Consider the following 26,269-nt stretch of genomic DNA (forward strand, 5'->3'; position numbering starts at 1 on the left):
TAAGCAATAATAGCCAAGACTGGTACTGGTATAGAATAACAGTCAAACAGCTCTGGTGTGTATTTAAACTGGGACAGAGGGCAATGTGGCAATATTGTATCAAACGTCTTAAAATTTGTCATTCTGCTGACCCAGCAACATCCCTACTAGGCATTTTTCTTGATATCAGAAATGTAAAGGAACACTGGACAAGTCATTTTTATCATAAAAGTTAAAAACAAACATTGCAAACAATCTAAATGTTCATCAAAAAAAAGATCAAATAATCTATACAACAGAAAGCTGAGAAGCCATTAAAAATTTTGTAGAATGACTAACATTCATTATATACTGCCAAAAGGAAGAAAGCAAGTCCCAAATTAATGACTCCAATTAAACCTGGCAAATGATATGTATTAAAAAAATACTAGAATTATGTATACTATATACTGTAATAATATTATTACTATGATATCTCTGAGTGGACAGACATTTTTCCTGCAAGTCTTTGGAGTTCTTCCAAAGCCTCAATACATATTCTGAATCCCTAATATGCTGAAAGCTAATTGAAAGTCAATGATGGTATTTAGTTCTTATTTGTTCTAACCTTCTCCCATCCTTTCACTAGATCTAATATAATGCTGTGCTTCCCTTGCACTATCACTATAAAAAGAAACCACTAAAGGGTTTGCAGAAATAAACATAAACAAGAAACTACACATACAATTACTCTCAGGCCAAACACAAATTACTTGGCTCCATTTCTGCCTGGGATATAAAAGTTGGTAGGCTGCTCCCGCTCTAACAAATCTAATCTACAAAATAATAACTTTTATTACACACATCAAAATCACAAGGCAATCTAGTAGTCTAAAATATAAGGAAATAAAGCAGATTATAAGAAGAGATGGAGGGCTTCCCTGGTGGCGCAGTGGTTGAGAATCTGCCTGCCAATGCAGGGGACACGGGTTCGAGCCCTGATCTGGGAAGATCCCACATGCCGCGGAGCAACTGGGCCCGTGAGCCACAACTACTGAGCCTGAGCGTCTGGAGCCTGTGCTCCGCAACAAGAGAGGCCGCGACAGTGAGAGGCCCGCGCACCGCGATGAAGAGTGGCCCCCACTCGCCGCAACTGGAGAAAGCCCTCACACAGAAACGAAGACCTGACACAGCCAAAAATAAACATAATAAATAAATAATAAATAAAAAAAAAAAAAAAAAAAAAAAAGAAGAAGAGATGGAACTTGGACACTGGCTCACTTGTGAAGAGCATGAATGGCAGACATCAAGTACCATTCAAGCAGGAAAGAGGAAAGTCAGCTAATATTTGCTAAAGACTGAGTGTGAGCTACCATGAGAGCAGAGGATCCCTGGGAACCAAAGACACAGGGAGAACCTGTACCCACTCTCAGGCGCTTCTCCACAAACCTCCACCAGCTGCTCATGAGACAGACTGGAAACAGGGCTGGAGATTATAGAAAACTTTCCTTCATGGTGAAGGCCTAGAGAAAGAGAGTAGTCACCTTTGAGGGGACAGGCAGAAAGCCTGGCCAGACCCTTCTCACCTACTGAACCGAGGACAGAGAAGAAGACCTAATACAGTTGTAGGAAAAGAAAAAGAAAACAAAAAACTAGCAGGGCAAGGATTAGGGTAGGGTGGGTTCCTCATTTCCCTCAGACTCAAAATTTAAGGAGATACCAAAAAATTCAGTAATCAGGACAAATAATCTTGTAATGCAACAGTAGTCTAAAAACAGAAGTTAACGCAAAGAGCTCTAACATTAAAGTTTTTCCTTTTGCCACAGGACCCAATATAGCTTGGCATGGCGCTGCTACCATTATTTAAAAATCTACCATTTTGTTCATTTGGGCCATAAAATAAACACCAACAAATTTCTAAAACTTCAAATCACACAAGGTATGCTCTCTGACCATAAAAGAATTAAACTAGAAATCAATAGCAAAGATACTTGACAAATCTCCCAAATATTTGAAAATTAAACAACACACTTCTAAAAAAACCCTATGGGTCACAGAGGAAGTCACAAAAGATATCGGAAAATATTTTGAAATAAATGAAAATGAGAACACGACAAAAATCAAAATTTAGGAGATTTAGAAAAGGTAGTGCTTAGTGGGAAACCTGCAGCATTAAATGCTAATATTAGAAAAGGAAAGTCTTGATTTAATGATCCAAGTTTACACCTTTAGACACTTAAAGGCCTAGATAGTTTCCCTAACACTGCCAAACATTTAACGAGAAAATAATAACTTATCCTACACAAACTCTTCCCAAAAATAGAAGAGGAGGGAACACTTTCCAACTCATTTTATGAGACAGGCATTATTAAATCAGATGAAGTCATTACTAGGGAAAAAAAAAAAAGCTAAGAATCAATATTTCTCTAAACAAAAAAGACAGTCCATATGTAAATACTCTTACAATACAGAAATATCTTTTAAATTAGAAAGTCACCTGTTTTGCACAGTTTCTCATTCTGGGGAGCATATAAATTTCTTCAAGTTCCTTTTGTCTTTCTTCCTCTTCTAATCGTCTTCTTTGATCTTCAGGGATGATTTCTTCCCAATTCTTTGAATTTCTTTCAGGTTCCAACTCAATGTCATCCTCATCCATATTTGAAAAGTTGGCAACCTGATAAATTCCAGAATTTTAGCAGAATAAGATTAAAGAAGAACTCATCCTTAAATTATATTTTTCTTTTTTAGCAGGAAGGAAGAGGCATACCAGAATAAGATAATATAACTTAAATAGCCTCAGGATAATGAATATGACTACGGGTTAAACCAAATATGACCGCTAAGCTAAGTTTATTTCTTCATGAGGTCAAAGTAGATCAAACCAAATGACTTCTAAGAATTCTCTTCCAGGAATGATTCTCTTTTGCCTTGCTTATCAACAAAATTATTACTAATAACAGAACTAGAGGAAGTTAACAGAGTAACAACAAAGTAATTTATAGAGTAATACGCTAAATCACCTTCTGCAGAAATTACCACACCAGTCCATTAATTACAAAGCGCTATAGAAAAACCCAAAATTCTTATTTTTATGATCATAAACAAAGTACCTAAAGAGCTAATGACAAGACACAAGGAGCTCTGAGACCATAGATAAATTTATTTAGGTTCCCTAAGCCCTAGTTTATTCAACTCTGAAAACAGGGGGCTAGTAAGAGCTCACTAACTTTTGTGAGGATTAAGTAAGATAATGCATTTAAAGAACTGCACAGAGTCTGGTACACAGAAAGCACTCATTAAAGCTAACTGCCAATACTAGTACATTAAAGCTTACAGATAACTGAAAAGACAAGAAAACTATGCTCATGCTATATAAGGAATGGGGCTGAAAATATAGTGCTTGTTCTCTCATGTATGTTATCTAAATGTTGATGATAGCCTTAAAGCCAGCTGTGTATGAGTAGCAACCCACTGGTATAAACATAATCTGTATTTATTCAAGTTAACTTATCAGTGACTTTTTCAAATTGCCAATTAGTCAAATTAAAAGCAAATAGTATAACAATGTGTAAAAAAACAAAAGTTCATTAGACAATACCCAGAGTGAGTGCCGGTTCCAGAAAACTTTACCTCTCACCAGGATTACTGAAATAGTCTTCTAACTTTTCTTCCTGCTTCAATTCTTTTTTTTTTTTTTCAATTCTTGCCTACTACAGTAAATCCTCTGCACTGCAGCCAGAATGATCCTCTGCATTGCAGCCAGGGTGATCCATTAAAATTGCAAAAGTTTCTATTCACTGCTGTGTCTGTGTGTGGCACATTGCAGGTGCACAATAAATATGTGTGAAATGAATGAATGACATTAACTGACTCTTAAAAACCTCAGGTTGTAGGAAATGGCTAGGATATAGAGGAACCTGCTTCTTTATGCTAAACAACTGGCACACACTTTATGAGGCTGGTTGACTTTAGGACTCCTTGCAACCTTTTAGCCCTCACCTAACCAGGGGTATTTGTCAGTGTTACTGCTTACTTTGTCTGAGTGATTTGAGTCAAACTTGAAAACTTGAGTTTTCTTAGTTGTGATAATGCTTAAATTAATCTGATGTCAAAATCTGCTCCAGGGGCTTCCCTGGTGGCGCAGTGGTTGACAGTCTGCCTGCCAATGCAAGGCACACGGGTTCGAGCCCTGGTCTGGGAAGATCCCACATGCCACGGAGTAGCTAGGCCCGTGAGCCACAATTACTGAGCCTGCGCGTCTGGAGCCTGTGCTCAGCAACATGAGAGGCCGCGATACTGAGAGGCCCGCGCACCGCGATGAAGAGTGGCCCCCGCTTGCCACAACTAGAGAAAGCCCTCGCACAGAGACGAAGACCCAACACAGCCAAAAATAAATAAATAAAACAAAGTAAACAATGCGTTTAAAAAAATACATTAAAAAAAAAAAAACTGCTCCAATAAAGATTAGCTAAAGTCTTTAGTCATGAAAATGTAACTGTTCATAAATGATTTGGTCCCTTTCAAATCAGGTCACTACTGGTTTGTCAGAATAAGAAAGAAAAATTTTTATACACCAAAGCAAATTTTAAGACAAAGATGTTTTTAACATTTTTTTAGATTATCATGCTGATCCTGCTTAAAGAAAGAAAAGATGAATAAAACACTAAATGACAAAAAAAAAAATCATCCCTTATCAATTTATATAATTATAAAGAAAAATTAAAAAAGAAAACTACCTTGAACTGAGAAAGTAATTCATCTCCTACAGTTAAAGGTCCTGGTTCATTTTCATGAGTTTCAGCCCTCTTCAAGATTTCATCTATATCCATTTCCTAAAATAAGAAAGAAATCTTTATTTTAAATATGCTTTATGTTTTAAAATAAATATACTTTACATTTATGGCTTAAAAAATGACACATTTTGAGACAAGTTTGTTTTTGTTTGTTTTACCTGGGGCTCTTGTTCTTCTCCCTCGGGCTCCTTAAAAAGTTCCTCAGCACCAAACTTTAAAATGGCTGATAACTCTTCTTTATTGAAAGGAGTAGAACTAAAATCAGGAAAAACAAAAATACTTAACACTAACAGTCACAAATTTAACATTTACATAGCACTTCTATGAATTATTGACATAGTCACCTTTACAACAGTTAATATGACATAGATAAGTGAAGCATTACTAGTATACTTATTTTAAAACTAAAGAACTTGAAGCTTAGGGTTTTCCCCCAAGATTACAAAACCAGAGTGGTGAAACCATGTACTGCATGTATGCCATTGACGAGAAATTAGCTCAGTGCTTTAAAAAATAAAATAACAACACTAAATATAGTACTTCAATGACCTGTTTACACTATGTAACATTTCAGAAAAATGAGTATAGTATGATTCTAAAAGGAATTTTTTTTTTTAAGTAAAGTAACTACCTTGATGGAGCAGAACCTGTGTGTAATACTGTCTTCCCAGTTGTGTCCATTCTTTGAATCACAAGATGATCTAAAACCATCTTCTTTTTGGCCCTTTCAAGAATATCCTCTTCAACTGATCCCTTTGTAACTAGACGATAAATGTTCACCTGTAAAGATACACACGATGAAACTTAAAGCGCAGTAAAAAGGATTCGTTTTGCTAATGTTAAATGCCCAAATATTGGTACACAGACTGATGTTCATCCGACGTGAAATTTTCACTGGTCAAAAGCAATATGAGGGGCTTCCCTGGTGGCGCAGTGGTTAAGAGTCCACCTGCCAATGCAGGGGACACGGGTTCGTGTCCCGGTCAGGGAAGATCCCACATGCCGCGGAGTGGCTAGGCCCGTGAGCCACAACTGCTGAGCCTGCGTGTCTGGGGCCTGTGCTCCGCAACGGGAGAGGCCGCGACAGTGAGAGGCCCGCGTGCCGCGATGAAGAGTGGCCCCCGCTCGCCGCAACTGGAGAAAGCCCTTGCACAGAAACGAAGACCCACCACAGCCTAAATAAATAAATAAATAAATTTAAATTTCTAAAAAAAAAAAAAGCAATATGAAAATTTAAAAATATAAAACTAAGTTTCTTCAATTTAAAGACTGAGAGTATGTCCTTCCTTCTTACATTTTGGTTAGTAGACTTTGCTTCTTTTTCTTTTTTTAAAGGAATGACAGTAATTTTTAAATTATCTTTTAGCTGGGAAGGAGGGGGAATGGTAATAAACTTATGACAACCTTATACCAGTTCCCTTAATTCTGATTAATGTTTCATCATTCCAATAATCCAAAATTCCACAAATCACTTGCCAAGTTAATGATGAAGCCCTGCCATTAAAAAAAAGAAAAAGAAAAAGTTTTCCAAAATAGACAAAAATTGATGTGTAGTAATTCTGCCCTACTTCTCAAGGTCAGTGGTTCTATATCAAACAATACCACCATATAGGGATATTTTGAAAATTTATGGAAACATTTTTAGTTTTCAGTGATTAGGTGGGCTTACCAGCATTTAGAGCACAGGGACCTGGGATACCAGGCATTCTTCATTAAACTGGACATTTTGGCTCAATGAAAAATTATCCTATGCCTTTTGAGTCTTCCAAATGATTTTTAAAAACTGTTCTAAATTATCATGAGTCTAAATTATAACTATTTTAATATAAACATGAAGTGTTTTTACAAAGTTACAATACACACTAATTTTTTCAGGATTGGAACTACTGTGTAAATCAGTAGATAACTGGATATTGTATTATTTGGATCTTTATCAAAAGTTATTTCTAAACATTTATAGTATTGGGTCACCAATAAAACTCATCTGTATTAGTAACCTACAACTACTCACTTTGTAGTTGCTGCATGCAAATATTTAAAAGGAGATCTTAGACTCCTTTGATCAGATTTAGAACCAACTACTACTAAAATAGCAAGTACATGAAGCACCGGAATCTTATATGTCACCAATAATGAAATAATAAAGAATTTATCTCATTAATAATAAAAATATATTTCATATATATACCTATGTTTAAAAATTTTTGTTAACACAATGGTAAGAAATCTGTATTGCATTATTTTGTGATCTTATTTAGGTACTCATCCCAGAGGTCTACCACACAGCTTTCTATAGTATCTTGTCTTACTGGTTCTTTTCCTAGTATGTATCCTCTATTTTCTATCCTGTATTAGAAAATGTGGTAGCCAAGGTCTTTAAGTAGTATAAGTGGAATGTTTAGTCTAGCCATGTGTTGAGGATTTCAATATAGGAGGTATCTGTTCAGTGCAATTAATCACTTTTCTCCATCTCATTCATAATATAGGAATATGCTGTCTTTTCACATATACATTAGGCCCAGCTCACCTGTGAGAATATCCTATTTCCTCACTTTCTCATCTTTGACAGTCTATAATTTGTCTTGGCATGTTGTTATCCCTACTTCAAGTTTCCCTCTCTTTTATAAGAATTATCTGAGTAAAAAATTTTTTTAGTTTTATATTATGGATTTATTTTTCAGTAGAAAATATGAATGTTTAAAAAGTAAATAAAACGTGCCTTTTTGTGCTACTTGCTCGTATCTCCTGCTTTGAAGAAGTGTGAGAACACTACTCTAGATGGAGGTAAATGAATTAAAATTACAAGGACCAAGACATCAAAAGGACGACAGACGGTTTTTCTCAAGGGCTATTACAACTGTGCCAGACAGTTGTACGAAACTTATGAGAATGGCTTTTTTGCATGGAGAATCTTGTGGGCACATGGATAAAACACAGCCTAACAAAAAGGAAGCAATGTACTAAGCAAAACTCTTTCAATAGTTAATGTAAGTATATGAAGACATTTTAAAGTTTATATACTGAATGAAGAACACTGTATTCTATAGTTGTAAACAGAATTATGATCAAAAGAGAGTGCATGATCTTATTTAGGCATAGTTTTTCTCAGTTCTGTCAGAATTTCCAGGTGATTCTGGTAAATCTGAGTTCCTCACTACCCTATCTGTTCAATAGCAATATGACTGTTCCAATCTTACCAGAAGGATAAACCAAAATCACTTCTAAACACTGATCATAAAAAAGATTCTAAAAGAGTAAAATAGGGCTTCCCTGGTGGTGTGAGAATCCACCTGCCACTACAGGGGAAACGGGCTCAATCGCTGGTCTGGGAAGATCCCACATGCCACGGAGCAACTAAGCCCGTGCGCCACAACTACCGAGCCTGTGCTCCAGAGCCTGCGAGCCACAGCTACTGAGCCTGTGCTCTAGAGCCTGCGAGCCACAACTACTGAAGCCCGTGTGCCTAGAGCCTGTGCTCCGCAGCAAGAGAAGCCACTGCAATGAGAAGCCCGCACACCGCAATGAAGAGTAGCCCCCACTTGCCACAACTAGAGAAAGCCTGCGTGCAGCAACGAAGACCCAACACAGCCAAAAGTAAATAAATAAATAAATTTATTTATTTTTATTTAAAAAACTTAAAAAAAATAAAAATAAAAGAGTAAAATAAGGAGAATAAAAAAATACCTGTTTCTTTTGCCCAATTCGATGAGCTCTAGCCTGTGCCTGAAGATCATTTTGTGGATTCCAATCAGAATCAAATATAACAACAGTGTCAGCTGAGGCTAAGTTAATTCCTAAACCTCCAGCTCTTGTGGAAAGCAAAAAGCAGAAATCCTGTAAGGAATTAATAAATAGGCACAATTTAAAAATTTTCTAAACTGGGACTGTGAATAATCAATGTGAGAATTTTACAATTGAATTTCTGAATTTAAAAAGTATTTTACCAATAAAACTGAAAGGTAGTTTTAAAAATTACTAATAAAATATATAAACATCTAGCAAAACCAATCAACAAGACTCCAAAATACAAATATATATATGGGAATAATAAACAATTCAAAAAGAATTCTAAATAAAAGTGGGCTAATTTATTTTGAAGCAAATCTAACTGTCCTATATTGTAATAGTATTGATACCAAAGGGTAAAATTCCTCAGATTTAACACAGAATACTGATTTAAAAACCTCACTTGCAAATTGAAACTGGCTACCACCAATAAAAAACTACAAGTTATGTATGACTAAAATAATGACTAAAACAATTTATTTACAATAAAAATTTAAAAGCATTCATACCTCTGATCCTTCAGCATTAAAATGATCTAGAGCTTGTTTCCTCAGCTCCCCTTTTATTGATCCATCTAATCTCTGGAATAAAACATTAAAATACTGCCTTGTAACAAATCAAAACTTTAAAAAGGAATTAAAATCAATTATGAAATTAAGTATGAAAATGCAGCATCGCTTTTGCTAACAATAGAAGGTACTTATAGGTAGGAAAGCAACGCCCAGGAATTCTGTCTCCAGAATCTGTGCTCTTAACCACTGGAACTGCTTTCGCTAAGAGTAAATAATAGCACTGGCTGTCATTTTACCTGAGACCCACCGTAAGAATACATTTTACATGTGAATGAAATATACAGCTATATGCCCAAAGCAAGTTTCATGACACAATGTACTGTGATATACCCTCATTATTTTATGATCTATTAAAAAAAAAAAAAGTTGGTACAACCCATTAAACTGATTCCCAGATCCATTAATGGGTTACAGCCCATAGTTTAAAAAACACCGAGTCCAGTGTGGTTACGGACCAACACATTGATGTCGCCTGAGAACTTAGAAATGCAAATTACTGAGACCCATTTCAGACCTACTGAATCAAAAACTATGAGAGAGGGATCCAGCAAAAGCCCTCTGTTTTAAAGTATGAGAATCACTGATTTGGGGCACCATGGGCTCCAGATGAATAGCCCACATTTGAGTATACTGAGTATTCATGGGTGCCTTGGGCAAGTAATTTGCCTTTTTCTCCTTGTAAGTTTCCTTCTCAGTAAATGGACATAGGAAGTAGTGTACTTCCTTCATACAGAGGATTCAGTTAGAGAACATAGTAAAACACTTAGCACAGTGTCTGACATATTGAGTGTTTACTAAATATTACCTAAACAAGAATGTCCAAAATCAAAAAAGTTTTTAAAGTATTATGTTTCTTTTTCACTAAAAATTACAATTAGAAAAACCTTTCATTCTTTCTACTTTTTCCCCTAAATGACTACATGTATCTCAATCAAGTTTATATCACCCAACACCTGCTCTTCATAGCACTTACCAGAGTCATAACATTACATTTATTTGTAATTACCTACTTAATGGCTATCTCCCACACCAGATTGTAAGCTCCAGCAGAGCAGGGATTATGTGTATTGAGGTTCATCATTATAATTCTGCTTCTATTTTACTGCCTGTACTAAATATACATCATTTATTAGCTGTATATGCTGAGTGTTTGCTATGTTCCAGGTACTGTTCATAAAATTGCTCTAAGGATTAAATAAATTAGATGTAAAGTGCTAAGACTGACTCTAATATTAAACACTCATTCATATTAGCTGTAATTATATTGAATGAATTTCAAAATAAATATTGAATAGACGGAATATAAGCCCATTTTGGTCTTTGATATATTTTCTAAAGTCATGTAAGTTTTATTCAGCAAACTATGCATTAGAATAACTATGAGCTCATAATCTTCAGAATCTGCAACAGTCCTGGCAACATTCACAAGAACTGCTCTCTGTTGTCCTTCCTAAGACTAAAGCCTAATACATAAGGCTGCCCCTTAGCATTTGAACACAGGAGAGGAATACAAACTGCTTTGCTATAAGGTCAAGAAGAAAAAAAAAAAAAATGACAAAAATATTTTTAACAGATCTATTTTCTTAAAAAGAGTATGATTTATATAAAATCTATTCTTCATTTACAAAAGAATTTCAAAGGTAATTTTGTAGAACACACCCAGGAATTAGATGAAATTTAAATCAACAAAAAAGACAAAATGAAATGCTTACTTGAAAGGGGAATTGACGATACTTCAAATATTCTGCAAGTATATCTAACATCCGCACCATTTGAGAAAAAATAAGAACTCTATTGCCTCGCTCTCTTAGGCGAATTAACAGTTTGTCAAGAAGAATTAATTTTCCGCTACTACGGATTAAGTGCTGTAAAGAAACAATAAATTACAACTGTTATGACGCGTTAAAAGAACTGTATCAAATTAAACAAATGCCCCACAACACCTGTTTCTTTAATTATTTTAAATTGAAATTTTAAATTTTTATAATGTTGGAAATAGTTTATTTCAGTTTTTGAAATTTTCTAGAAGCTTTATCAATTTGCTCTATGACTTAAGCTAAATTTTCCTTGCCATTTAGCACCTAGGTTTTTGCTGTATTTTCTGGAGACAAAAAAACAAAAGCACTGTTTCACTCTATTTGTCAGTTATTACACCATTTCTCCAAAAATCTTAGCTGAAAAACAATACACTGAAAGAAGCAACAACTAAGTAATCAAAGGTCTTGAAAGAGTGCAAAAATGTATTCTAATTTATATATATAAGTCACTGATAGCACTTCAAAGCACTACTATGGCTGGATGACAATTGTGCCTTCTTCACACTCTTCATTTGTCTTCCAGAAGTGATAGGAAAGGTAAGATCTAAGGTCCAGATGCCCTTCTTAAGACTACCATTTGCCATGTCACGAATTCAGCACAATCACTATTAGTGAATTTTTTCCACAATGAAAAATACGCTAAGGGGTTTTTGCTGGATAAAGTACGACAGCCCATGGTTAGAGAGATCGGTTTTTAGAAAAATGATCAAAATGATTAAATGGATAAATTATAATTTTAAAATCTTTTTATAAAGACTAAAAAATAAGCAGCACCATTATTTAAATATACCATTAACCAAAGAGAACTTCTAGTCAATATATTAAAGCACTGTGCCATTTTCAGTTAAAACTGAAATAAACGTTTCTAGAATTTTGCTTTACCACAAAGTAATAAAATTTTTAAATTCTTACTTGTAAGGCCTCCTGTTTATTATAGAATTCATTATTATCTGGTGGTTTAATGAGGTAGCAATGGTTACAACATTTCTTTAGCTCCATCATAATATTCAAAAAGCCTGAGGTACTGCCCTTGGAACCTTTGCTGAGGGCTTTGTAATTTCTAGTTAATATCCATCTGTTTAGAAAAATGATTATGAAAATGATGTAGCAGAACAATTATCAGGATGAATTCTAAAACCATAAAAAATCAATTAAGTACCAAAGCAAAACTGCACCATTAAGAAGTTCAACTGCATATACAATGGACCAAACTCTGTTCACAAGACTAATGAACCTCATTCATAAGACTCATGAGAACACATAACTTGTTATCCGAACCATTAACTATACAAAGTAAAGGCTTAACATAACACAGTGAATATAGTGTATTAATCCCTTACCCCCAAAATTTATTTTTTAAATGGTCAACTGTATTATCTATCTTAACCTTCCTACAAATTTCACTACATTGGGCACCTAATACCCCATGAGGATATCTGGTTTAGCTCCATTGCCTTCTCTAAATTACAGTTACACAATACACATGCAACTTAGAGAAAAATTTTAAGTGGTTATTTTATTACTGCAAATTATACATAACATTTCCTCTCACCATGATCTAACTTGACTAACACCTTTTATTTTCTTCCTTTTTACAAAGTTAGTCTTCGAAGGGACTTGAAACAATTACATCTGATTTACCTCAGAATGACAGAAAATAGGGGCAGTGGGGGTGGCTAGAGATAAAATAAGACTGGCTATGAGCTGAAAACCAAGCTGAGTGATGGAGTTTAATATATTACCCTATTTTGCATATGTCTGAAATTTTCCATAAAAAAATGTAAAATTTATATAATAAATGTAGTTTTTAAGTGGATGACACACATTTGTCATAAAATGTTTCTGAGAATTCAAATGCATGTAGCAGTGCATTTTATGCAATTAGATGTTCAAACAGATATTAGGACAGGTATTTCTTTTTGATTCTTTGAAGTGTTACTATATAGATCCAACATACATAATTTATACAAAATATGATTATTAACATTCTTCGAAAAGCAGGGGAGGCCTAAAATTTTGTTCTAAGTTTGTTCTTCTGGCTTCTACTTCTATCTGTCAATTATACAGTCATCATAATTACATAATAATGCCTTGGTATCATGGCAATCCTAACACTTAAAAAGAAACCCTCCATAATGTAACATAGTATGAAATAGAGAAAAGCAATTAATGATGTGTTATAAGATGAATTATTTAGTCTTATGTCACCCGTGATCTTGGACATACCATTAAATCTCTCTGCCTCAATCAATATGCCATAGAATAAACCCATTCTAAAATTCAAGAATTGTTACTGCTCTAAGACCCAAATGGGGCTGGGGGGCACCTGGATGAGACAAGGACAGGGGTTATGTACAATTAAATGTTCAGAACACGTGCTCTGTTTACAGCTTACTTGTAATATTGTTTCTGTAAAGCACTCATTTCCATTCTTAAAATCTGCTCAACCTTGGCAGGAAGAGATTTTTCCACATCTTTCTTAACCCTGCGTAACAGAAATGGCTCAAGCTCCTTGTGGAGGCTTGCATAACCATATTCTCTGCCTTTGCCATGTTCTTCTTCAAAATCTTCCCAGGAAGAAAACCTTAAAAATTTAAGCAAATGGAAGAATCACTAAAAGAAGTCAAAATGCATTTGAGATTTTTCAGGATAGTCAGATGTAAACAAAATACAGATTCTTAGAAAAAAAAAATTAGCTAAAATTAATCACTTCTAATAACTATCCTTCCAAGAAATCTATTGTATATCTATATAGAGGTAAAATATAAGGAGTTGTTTTATAAATAATTTTTGACTTTCCTTGAGTTAAATAAAGATGAAATATTTTCAAATACGGGAGTAATTATCACTAAAATATTTCTCAAAGAAAGTTCTGAATCTATTCAAAGAAAATATGTATGTGAACTTGGATGAGTTATTTATCCTTATTTAGTCTGGTTTTCCTCATTTAGAAAATGGAATTTTCTAAGAGCACCTCATTACTGTTGTTACTGCTACCGTTCAGTACTAAGAATGATACTATTTCCATTTTTTAAGCAAGGTATATTTTGAACCCAGGCAAAATCAACTGTTGTAATTTATCATACGTGGCTCAAGCTTATTTATTTACAAAATTGAAAAATTAAAGTATTATTTCAAACATGAAATATTCCATCCCATTTCCATTTCGTTTCTTCTTAATAATCCCTGGTCCAATGTTTGGGACAATATAACCTCCTTCTGACCTTATTACCTACACTAATTATTTTCCTGCTAATCTTAGCATACAAAACTAACACTAACATTGTATATCTCAATTTATCTTACTTTTCTGGCATAATGAAATGTAGCAAAGACCAGAGCTCTTTGAGGGAGTTTTGCAGAGGAGTTCCAGTGATAAGAAGACGGTGATTGGACTTAAAATCTATTAAAGTTTTATACAGAAGAGAATCATCATTCTTTAATCGATGTGCTTCATCTACACCTATAAATGCCCAATTTAGACCTCCAAGGAATGCCTTAAAATGAACAGAAAAACATAGTTAACATTTCGAGAGAAACATTAAAATGAGGCAAATTTAAAAACAAACCTATGTCTAATATTCAGATAAAAATTATGTATTATTCTAAGATTTACTGGAATCTTCAAATCAAGTAACTCAACATGCAAAATAAAGTTCCTTCCATGACTAATTGAGCCATTAGAAAAACAAAGTATAATATAATAAAATGAAAGTTTTTTTTTACCAGCTTACATATTGAAAATAAAAACTATAGTATCATTTAAAAATTTTACAGAAGATTTTTAAGCCTAAGCCCAGTAGAAACCTCTATTAATGTTAATTTGGAGAAAATAAATTTGGAACAGTGTGTTACTCCAAGTGTAGTTATAATTTACTGTATAAATTTTATGAATGGTATATCTCCAATACATAAACGTGGGTCTCCGACTTAAAACAGAGACAAACCTGATTCTGCTACTTAACAGTTGCATGACCTTAGGCAAGTTCATTAACTTCCTTGAGACTTGACTTTTCTTCACAAGTAATTATGAAGAATTAAATAAGACAATAGCTATAAAGCATTTACCCAGTGGCAGCGTAATCCTGTTAAGTATCTTCCTCCTCTTTAAAGACTTCACAAATCAAGACACTACACCAAACTAGTTTCATATTCTTTGGCTTGTTTTTACAACACTTTAAAAATGTAAAAATTATTCTTACTTCAAGGATCATAAAAAAAATAAACAGATAAGCCAGATTTGACTCACAGGCTTTAATTTGCTGACCCCTGATTTAAGTTATCTTCTCATCCTATCCACAACATATGGTAAAGAAAACACTGATATATACTAAACAGAGAAACACAGATAATACACACCTTATCCTTCAATAAGATTTCATAAGTTGTTAACAGTATATTAAATTTTAACCGTTTGGTCTGGGGATGCATCCATTCATGAGTTCTTATCTATCAAGAAATTTCAAAGACAATTTTAAGACAAACAGTAAAAAAAAGTATACTGTTACTTGAATATCTAAAATAAAATCCATTCAAAATACACAAAAAACTATGTCTATATGTTTAGGTAATAAAATAATTTAACTATTCTTTATATAGTCCAACAAGCTACAATGATCTTACTTATCATAAATAAAATATAAATACTCCAGCATATCAAAACCTTCTATAAAAAAAAGACACATTTTTAATATACACTTCTTACTGAAGGAAGTTCTCATTTGACGAACACAAGTGATTTTTTTTTTTTTGAGGATGAAATATTATGTCTGGGGTTTGCTTCACAATAACTGGGAGGAAAGTACCATGTAGAGGTACAGATGAAACAAAACTGGCAAGAGTTAAAATTGTGAAGTTGGACCTATGCACATGGAACTTTATTATACTCTTCTGTAGGCTTTCATGCATATTTGAAACTTTCAATAAGGCAGGAAAAATATATATATAAAGTAACACTAAACCAAAAATTAATTTTTATTAAGCCAATCAAACACGTATTGAATCTTACTGTGTGGCAAGTTTAATGCTAGAAACTAAGACTTTATAAAGACAAATCAAGATGTGTCCTCAAAGACAAGTTTGTCTAAATTTCTAAATTTGTGGAGAAACAACTTACCATGTTTCTGCTGTTGATGTCACCTAAATAAACCACAGCATTCATTTGAGAAGCCCATGTTTGAATCTCCCTTTGCCAGGAAGTGAGAGTGGAGAGTGGTACTACTAATAGAAAAGGTCCATATAATTGGTGTTCATGAAACAAATAGTTCAGAAATGAGATCGTCTGTATTGTTTTTCCAAGGCCCATTTCATCAGCAAGTATGCAACTATTTCCTCTACAAAGTTAAAAACAAAAATCATGTATGCAATAAAGATTCAAATTTACAAGAAACCTTTTTACATAATCCATGTACAAGTTTATATGAAGTTAAATAAGATGAATCTGATAGTATTATTTATAATATGCCACTTTTATTAACTATAAATAATAAATGTCAAGGCCATTATAATACTGTAAGAGAAGAGTTTATCATTTTAGACCAGAAGCAGCTAAAAGATTAACAGCATTACCTATAATCAGATATGTAGACAAGAACACAACCCATCTACAAGTGGTAGAGCCCAGATAAAACTACAGCTATGGTAAAGTTTTAAAAACAAATTGCACCTTAGTCACCTATATTGCCAAGAACAGAGTAGGGGACATAGGAGAGAGGAAAGAAAAATAGAGGCCTAAATGGATATTAGAAATAACTGGAAGAGAAATAGTCCAGGACTACTGTGAAACAGAATGTATACATATTCTGATTTCAATTTCAATACAAACTTATTTAAATACTGCAACGATCAAAAGGTTCTTTCTTCTTAATATGTAATAAGTACTGTTTATATAATTGGAAATTCAAAGACCTGCATATAAACACCAAAGGGTCTTATTCTTTACGTTGGTAGAAATCTTTTCCAAACCCTGTATTTGTAAAATTTTTACCCTCTTAAATAGACAATTCAAAATATACTTACTTGCACCAAGAGTGAGCAAGCCAATTTAAACCATTCAGTTGATAATCTCTTAATTCTAATCCCTCATGTCCTCCAATATAGGATGGCTGCTTCTTTAGGGCTACAAATCTTGGCCTTTGTTTTAAAACCTTTAGTAGAAATAAATGTTAATATGAAGAATTATTAAACATAAGAAATCATATTAAAAGAAGAAGATCTTTTATCTTTTACCATAAATTTTAAAATTTCATTTCAAATCAAGCCCAAAAATTCCATGACTCAAAATATATCTGAGGATTCAGTCAAAGAAGGCTGTTTTCTATTACTGTAACAATGTACGGTAAAATATTTTGCTCTCTTTTGTGAATAAAAAATGATAGATAAGTAAGTTCTTACTGAAATACTTGGGTCTTACACGTTTCACAAGCAAAAGCTATGTTAAACTTATTCATTTAACCATCGCTCCAGCCCTGACGTAGAAATAAACCATAAAACTGGTTTAGCTTCCCATTTGATTTCTGATTTCTAAATTACCATTATGAATTTAATTCCATCTTGTAATAAGAAAACAAATTCTAGTAGTACACACCCAAAACTATCACTAATAGTAATTTTAAGTACAAAGATATTATATTAGGCAAGGTAGTCCTGGATACTTTCTTATGGGACATCCCTCTTTTCCTTTCCTACCATCATGGAAAATATTCACTACTTTTTAAAAAATAAAAAAAATAAATAAATGTATGTATGTATGTATGTATGTATGGCTGCGTTGGGTCTTCATTGCTGTGCGTGGGCTTTCTCTACTTGTGGCGAGCGGGGGCTACTCTTCGTTGCGGTGCACAGGCTTCTCATTGCGGTGGCTTCTCTTGTTGTGGAGCACGGGCTCTAGGCACACAGGCTTCAGTAGTTGTGGCAGGTGGGCTCAGCAGTTGTGGCTCGTGGGCTCTAGAGCACAGGCTCAGTAGTTGTGGCGCACGGGCTTAGCTGCTCCGCGGCATGTGGGATCTTCCTGGTCCAGGGCTCGAACCCGTGTCCCCTGCATTGGCAGGCGGATTCTTAACCACTGCACCACCAGGGAAGTCCTTCACTACCTTTTAAATCAAGCATATACATCTAGTTTCCAGGGAATTTTCCCTTTTTGATCTCCCTAACCCACTCCCCACAACTACCACCACCAATTTATTATCTATCTGACACAGATTCACTCACCAAGGCTAAAAGACAGTGCCACATGTAAGATGGCATAGCAATTACAGGAACATCATTTCCTGTAAGACCTACCATCCAAGCAGTTCTCTCCTTTAGCCTATGTGAAATCAGGATCCAACCCTCTATGTAGGCTTGTAATATTTATGATGCATAAATATATTTTCAATAATTAAAAATGGCAAACAATACTCACTTTGCAGTCTTTAAAAGGAGTAGTTTTTGATTGATTCCTGCTGAAATACTCATCTATGCATGCTTGAAACTTTTTGGAAATGAGAGCTCCATCTTCCCAGCTGCACTCTGAGTATGGAAGGCCCTGCCATTTGCAATAATAATCAGGATAGCCAGCAGCTGACTTTTGATTGGAATGAGCTGTGAGATAAATCAGGTATTTATTTTACTTTTTACACTCTTATCCAAGGAATAATTCTCGGTTAAAAACTATACAAGTAAAAATAAGCCATCTGATTTACAATACTCTATTATTATAGTAAGAGCAAGCTACTGTATTTGATGTGTAAGCAGTAAATTTAAGATTTTTTTCAGATGACTTCAAGCATGGAAAGATGTTTAATTAGAATCATTTATTACTAACCAATTATTCGCTCCACTATTTGATACTGCTTATGGAGATCATCTGTAAGTTCTTGCTGGCAATTATAATATTCCACATCTTCTGGAGAAGCATTTTTCAACCTGAAAGATTATTAATCCAAGAACAGACTTAAAAATCTCCCCCAATAACCCATCCTCCAAACACCATCTGTAGCACAAAGTCTCCCATTTTGCCACTCATCATGTGAATCAGTTTGAATAATGAAGAAACTGAAAAAGAAATAAAGTATCATTAATTTTTAACTCTAATATAAAACATACCATCTTTTTGTTTCCTGATCTTTTTTCTTATAATTATCTAATTTTTTCATTCCTCTAACATTCTGCTGCTTAAGGGTTTCTTCTGTCTCCCAAGTATTGTGGATATGTGACCATCCTTTCCATTTAATTAAATACTGGATCTCTCCTGGTTCCTTGTTTTTTTCAAATCCTGCATTTGGGTCACCATCTGCTTCAACTGCATAGATGGTTGTAGTAGCACCAGTAGCTGAAAAGAAAACCACAATACATTCTATGTAGTTCTGTTATAGAAGCATTTCAACTCAAAACTTCAAGAATATAAAGAGAAAAATATATGCTCTTTTAAATAACAAACAGGGTGTAAGAATTTATGGGAAATTATATTACACATTTATAAAAGAAACTCTGAATTCTAGAAAAGAAAGATTATCTAATTTAATCCTCTCGGTTTTAGAATTAGAAAAAAAAGGGTCAAAAAGACAGCAGCTCACATGAGATCATACAGCAATTTATGATAACTGACGACTGAAACATTAATAATTGGAAATTAAAATAACTAAAAATCATCTTTAAAAACTACATGTCCAAAATCACTGTGGAAAAGATATCTGCACCCCCATGTTCACTGTAGCATTACTTATAATAGCTAAGACACTTTGGAAAGAGCGTAAGTGTCCACTGACAGATAACTGGATTAAAAAAAACATGATACATACATATACATATACATGTACATATACAATGGAATACATTCAGCCATAAAAAAGGAGGAAATCTGCTATTTGTGACAACATGGATGGACTTTGAAGGCATCATGCTAAATGAAATAAGTCAAAGAAAGACATGCTGTGTGATCACACATAAATGGAAAAGGGAGGGAGGAAAGGGAAGAATTCATAGAATGAGAGATTAGATTCATAGTTACCAGAGGTAGGGCAAGTATGATGAAGGTGGTCAAAAAGTACAAACTTCCAATTATAAGATAAATAAGTACTGGGTATGTAATGTACAACATAATGACTATAGTAAACACTCCTGTATGGTATATCTGAAAGCTGCTAAGAGAGTAGATTCTAAAAGTTCTCATTACAAGGGAAATTTTTAAAAAAATTCTATCTATATTGAGATGACAGATGTTAACTAAACTTATTATGGTAATCATTTCACAATATATGTAAGTCAAATCATTATACTGCCCACCTTGAAACTTATACAGTGTTGCATTGTCAATTATGTCTTAAAAAAACTGAAAGGAAAAAAATGTATGTCAAGGTAACTAAAAAATAACTTACATATTTGAGATGGAAGAACGAAGTTTTAAACCAAACCATATGTCAAATTGAAAATACTTAAAAAACAACTATTTATTTAGGTATGGTAACAGAAAAACTCAAATGCACAGGTTAAAAATTCCCTAATATCCGCAACGTACGATGAGATCAAATGGATACTTCCTGGGAAGAAAATATTCAGGCTAAGCAAAGTATATTTTATAGCAAATAAGTAAAAAGAAAAAAATCCACCCTCTTGGCTTTCAAAGTTGAAAAATCTTCAAGAAATACTTTACTCTAGTAAGTATTACTGAAACAACCAAAAAATAAATGTGTCTTAAAAAAATACCTCCTTTTCTCCCAATCCGACAATCCATAAACCGTTCTATTGTTTCAAATTCCTCTTCCTCGGGTTGAGGAACATCCTCTCCACAGACTTCAAGTAGGTCATCAGAATCTGTTTTCATTTCTTCGTCTTCCTTATAGCTAACATTGACAGTTGCTTGTCGACGAGAGCTTCTTTTATCATTATCATAGTCCTCTTCATCCTCCTCCTCCTCCTCAGATGAATCAATCTGTCTCTTTTTTTGTCCAATAATCTTTTTTCCATTTTTTGACTTAGATCTAGGGAAGACCAGGGGAGAGAGGTGTTTTACAGAAATACTGGCATAAAACAAGATTTGAGAAACTGTGAGAAAAAGAACAAATACCTTCTGTAACCAACAATTTTCAGAATCAAACCAAGAACATACTATACTTACCTATTTTGAGGTTTTCTACTTTTAACTTTGTTTTTTGGCTCATAATCAGATTCTGTTTCATCACAACTACTTTTATCTCTTTCTTCTTCAGATTCTGAATCTGAACCAGACTGAGATGGAGATCCTGACCCAGACATCTGCCAATCTTCACTGTATGTAAAATATATAAAGGATGTTTATTCATACTTATCATATAGCAAATTATGTCTGATAAGATATAAAAATAATCAAGCTAAATTACATTCCAGCTGATATCAAAAATATTGCTTTCACCCATTATAAAAATATTCAAATGTCTATAGAATAAGAAAAATGCTAGAAAATATTCTTCATAGATTTCTCCAACTCCAGAGTTTTCTGTTAATTATTTAGTTATACCTCAGTGAAAGGCAAATTAAGTGGATCTATTTTGATTATTAGTATAGATGAAAACACAGTATGTTAATTTGAAGAGTCACACTGTTTAATTTTGAAAACCTTGTATAATTATTATACTTGCCATTTCAAAAAGAGATTCTAATCCCTTTCATCTTAATTTTCTGGAGATTGTGATTTTTAAAAACATACCCTTCAAAAATGATTTTTAAAATACAACATGTTCATTAAGAAGCTTAAAATAAGGGATCAGAAAATGGAAAAACAAACAAAAAATTCCATGTTAACCAACATTCAATTATTACCTTAACTTTATTACTATTTTTAGTCTATTTAATTCCAATTAACATGTAAAGAAAAAAATATTGGATGCACTGTTAATATTCTGCTATAATATAAACTTCAAATGAAAGATACACATTTAAGTTCTTACGTATACACTACATCCTGTCTCACAGTTGCTGTTGCTACTCCATTGCTCTGCATGGCTTGCATCAATTAAGACTGTGTTAAGGGTTACACAAGCAAGCACATATGATAAAATCTGGTTTATGATAAAAAAACATAATAGAGAAACTAATTTTTTTATCTTGAGATTTTTTTTCAGAGTTTGCACATTAGACAATAGCAACAGGCAGGATATATGAAAAAGTCTCTGTTTTACATTTTTATAATAAATATTATGATTTTTATATCCAACCAAATCTATCCATCATCCCAAATTACTTTTGTTTTAAAAATATTCTTTGCTTGCACCCATGCTAAGTTCAGAAATTACTAACTCAGTGGAAGAGTTAAACAGTTGATGAGACACAGTAGTTGAAAATACTTAGTAAAACAGAAGACAGATCTGAAGAAATCAGCCAGAATGTAGCATAGCAATAAAAGGATAAAAAACATGATACAGTAAGATTCATGGATAGGATGGATGATCCAACAAATATATACAATAGATATGATCCAGTAAGACAGATACAATATATATCTATTAACTGTAGTAACAGAGAAGATTTACAGAATGGGAAAAAGAAAAAATGCCTAGAGATAAAATGACTGAATTTTCAGAAACTAGTAAAACTCATGAATCTTCACATTAAAGATACATAAAATAAAGTGCATAAAGTGGGATAAATAAATAACAAATCCAAAGCTGGATGTACCAAAGTGAAAGTGCAGAATACCCAAGACAAAGAGAAAAATAAGAGATAAGACAATGGAACAATGAGAAATGAGAGAAAAAAAACTCAGACCATCTAAAATATCGGAACTGAGATCTGAGGTACTCTTAACACTTCCTGGGTCAAGATCTTTAGGAAATTACAGTGAGTTTCTAAATGAGTTCTACAGAAGAAATAAATTTCATGTGCAGATAAATAGTAAGGATAGCTATTAACATCAGAATCACCTAAAATCTATCATCTGTTGGTCCCTACACTCCTATATAGGTTTCTCAAGTTATCAAGATTTTCTGATATTGTGACTAAGAAGATCTTTGAAGTTTAAAAATATATAGGGGAGAGGGGTTATAGGAGATAAACAAATGGCACAAAAAACTCAGGTTGTCATGGAAAGATAAAAGTTAAAAATTAATGGTTTAAATTAACCTAATAAAATGCCATGAACCAAGAAGTTCACTTTTGGCAACAATTGTTCATAAAGGAAGAAATACAAAATCATTAGGATTTTCTTGATATAAAAGTAATCAGTTGAACAAAACGGCATACTCTTTATGCTTTTTCCTTTTGACCTCACTCGATGAGTCATCGGAATCTTCACTGCTAGAAGACTCCTGTAGAGAAAAATATATAAAGTTAATGTTATTAATGATTAGAATTGAACCATAATATATTTTTATTACTTTTATTAACTTTTTATTACTTTATTACTTTTATTACTTTTTATTAACATTCACTTTAATAATAAAGGCTCTTTTTTTCCATGTTATGTTTATACCATTAATTAGCACGTAAAGTAATTAGCAACATTTTTATTGCAAATATATAACAGCCAGTGAAATTAGGTAAACATCACAATGCCAGCATTTTGTATAAAATCTTATAATCTACTGTCTCTGGAGACTATTACTGTTGCCTAGTATGGCCTCAGAAAGGAATCCTAATTGTTGGGATGTCAAATTTTCATTTAATATTTTTCTTCCTCATCAGGCAGTTTTTGATACACAAATATCCCCCACTCTTTTAAAGTTCAATTTCTACCACTTCACTTTTACAAAAAACCTTCATTGGTACCTGTTTTCACTAACTGAAAAAAATCCAAAGAGAATTTTTACTTTTACAAAAACCGGCAAAAAGCAAAAACAGCGTTCAGCATTTGTTTTGCAGAGAGCTGTTATAGAGGCGGCAAGCATGCGGAGCAGCGAGAACAGCACCTCCAAGCTCCTTCCCTGGGAACTACACTCCGCATCTCAGCACTAGCTCCCTAATTCTGAACTGTGTTTGTGAGCATCTGTGCTTTATCTCCGTTTATTCTGCACAACAGTTACCAAGATGTGTCCTAAGGAAATAGCTTCTTTGCTTTACACCATTTGGCTTAGGAAAGGAACACTCTACTTTCGGATAGTTGGGGAAACCTACAGTTCTTCCTGAATGTCTTTGTGCAAACATACCTGCATGTGTGCTCATGTGCGCACAGGAACTACACTGTTTACAGTTGCAGCCTATTCTTTTAAAAACATGTTGAGAATTCTGTTATTAATGTTCTGTACAAATATGATTTAACAGTATAGTATTTCTTCATTCATATATGTGAGTGCATACCTGTGTGTGTTTGTGTATGTGTATTTTCCTAGTATTCATATTTAGTTTATTCTAGTTTTGCTGTTATGAGCAAATGCATACAAATTTCTGTTGTTCGTTTTAGAAACAAGAGGAAATTTGGATAAAAATATGTCTACATTTCAAGGCTATTGATACACATATTTAAATGTAGTTATTTTCCTATCCTTTTAAAACCCTTACTGTTTCTAGTAATTTCATAAATAGCTACCTAAATGATTACATATCATGTCTACTTTTCAGATAAGAGTTTTCACAATGAAAACTCACCTCTTCTGATCCACTATTAGATGAAGCTTGATGTTGCTGTTGCTGCTGCTTCTTGAGCATTGCAGATCTCTGAACAGCCAGAATACTAGGGCTAGATTTCCAAAACTATAATAGAAATATAAACAAGTGAAGAACAAAGTTTTGAGAAAACTGGAAAAAGATTAATTTATTGAAAAGTAGTACCAACATTTTCACTGCCTCCAAATAATAAATTAAGACTATTTTTCTTACTCACATTATATGTAATACAATATTATTGCAATATAATTAAAATAAAATGCTGAGCTTTAGTTGTATATAAATAATTTATGGTGTTTTGAGTTTCACAATCAATCAATATGTTCTTTGGTATTAAGACTATTATTTTCAAAAATGATGTGATAATATATGACACCAGTGCTACTCAAAGTGTGGCTGCTATTGTTTTAATTGGTGTGAGGTGAAGATGAAGAGCTTGAGTCAGAATGCAAATCAACTAAGCACAGTTTTAGTTCAACTGACTTTTTGTTTTTGTTTGTTTTTGATAGCAAGACTTCCTGAATGAAGGAAGCTGTATGTATATTCTGGCCCAAGCATCTTATCATGACTGGTACTCTAAGTAACACTACTGTATACTATTCTGAGGTATAGACAAGTTTTAGTAAATCTTGTAATAGCCTTTTTTAAACAGAATGGCTCTTAGCCGATTCTACCATGTATCTTCAAGGAAGCAGAGTTCTATTAAAGTCTCCTATTAGCAATAAAGTATCTCCTCTGAAGATCCTGAAAGTAGAGATCACACTGTAAGATTAACAAAAAGACCTCACAAAGCCTTAAATTTTTATCCATGAGACAATGAATGTTTATGCAACAATTTCTGCCTCAAAAAGAGAAAGTTTTGTATGTGTTCATTTTTGTATGTGTTACAAAGTTTTGTACAGTTACAAAGTTTTGTATGTGTTCATATAGTTACAGACTGCTTCTCTTCCAAGCCAATCAGTCCACAGATACTGAACCACAAGTTCAGGAATCACTTAAAGTGTATTTTAATATTTGAAATTAACATTTTCTAAAAGCTAGATTAAGAATGCTCTAAACCAAAGCTATACATTTTTCCAAAGTAATACAAGAAATCTACCTTTCATTGGATAGTTTATTTATTACCTCAGCTCCATCAACTTTCGGTGGTTTTGCTTGAACTTTATTTTCTTGGGAATTGTCTGACTCAGACTCTGACTGACTGCCCGATTCGGATCCAGAGTCAGAGTCACTGCTACCTGACTGGCTACTGCTTCCATCACTACTGCTTCCAGAACTTGAACCAGATCCAGAGCCTGACGCTGACCCAGAATCATCATCCGACTGGCTACAATTTGAAAATAAACAGATTTCAAACAAAATTCATTAAAAAATTTAGTTTTTCTTAACTCAGCAAAAAGCCCCAAATCATTAAACCTTGTTCAGTTCATATGTCAACTGTCTATAACCAAACAAATAGAAAAAGGAATTAATGTTAATCTCTGGTAATAACTGACATACTGGATAGATTAAGTACAGTTTGGGATAAAACACAAGCAATCAGATCACAATCTTCCTCCAAGATAATGAACAAAACCTACCAAGTACAGAATCCTGGGCTAGAAAGTTGGGAAAACGAAAAGTTTAAGCGGCAGTCCCTATCTTTAAAAGGCTATTTGATGTAGTAAACATAAAGAATGAATTCTGTGAAGAAAAGGTTAAATGTGTTATACATTCTCATAGCAAAAGGTAGAAAACAAATTAATTTATAGTTTCAACTTGTTTTCAAGTTTACATTTTATGTTCTATC

The 26,269-nt window shown here is 33.5% G+C and overlaps 1 protein-coding gene across 3 annotated transcripts in view; it reads right to left on the reverse strand.

The window, feature by feature from the left end:
* Positions 1-26,269, reverse strand: part of CHD1 (chromodomain helicase DNA binding protein 1) — a 76,327-nt gene that overhangs the window by 23,510 nt on the left and 26,548 nt on the right. For all 3 annotated transcript variants that reach the window (XM_036845669.1, XM_036845671.1, XM_036845670.1), the window contains exons 3-23: positions 25,606-25,807; positions 24,463-24,567; positions 23,122-23,186; positions 21,023-21,172; positions 20,611-20,885; positions 19,012-19,237; positions 18,731-18,831; positions 18,329-18,507; positions 16,945-17,072; positions 16,043-16,259; positions 15,286-15,375; positions 14,233-14,423; positions 13,322-13,510; positions 11,839-12,001; positions 10,822-10,974; positions 9,047-9,118; positions 8,436-8,585; positions 5,383-5,531; positions 4,910-5,006; positions 4,695-4,790; positions 2,456-2,632 (exon numbers count right to left, since the gene is read on the reverse strand). In XM_036845669.1, coding sequence (XP_036701564.1) covers positions 2,456-2,632; positions 4,695-4,790; positions 4,910-5,006; positions 5,383-5,531; positions 8,436-8,585; positions 9,047-9,118; positions 10,822-10,974; positions 11,839-12,001; positions 13,322-13,510; positions 14,233-14,423; positions 15,286-15,375; positions 16,043-16,259; positions 16,945-17,072; positions 18,329-18,507; positions 18,731-18,831; positions 19,012-19,237; positions 20,611-20,885; positions 21,023-21,172; positions 23,122-23,186; positions 24,463-24,567; positions 25,606-25,807 — 3,175 coding nt within the window. The remainder of the gene's footprint in view (positions 1-2,455; positions 2,633-4,694; positions 4,791-4,909; positions 5,007-5,382; positions 5,532-8,435; positions 8,586-9,046; positions 9,119-10,821; positions 10,975-11,838; positions 12,002-13,321; positions 13,511-14,232; positions 14,424-15,285; positions 15,376-16,042; positions 16,260-16,944; positions 17,073-18,328; positions 18,508-18,730; positions 18,832-19,011; positions 19,238-20,610; positions 20,886-21,022; positions 21,173-23,121; positions 23,187-24,462; positions 24,568-25,605; positions 25,808-26,269) is intronic.

Source organism: Balaenoptera musculus, chromosome 3 (genome assembly GCF_009873245.2).
Source record: "Balaenoptera musculus isolate JJ_BM4_2016_0621 chromosome 3, mBalMus1.pri.v3, whole genome shotgun sequence".
Taxonomy (NCBI): Eukaryota; Metazoa; Chordata; class Mammalia; order Artiodactyla; family Balaenopteridae; genus Balaenoptera; species Balaenoptera musculus.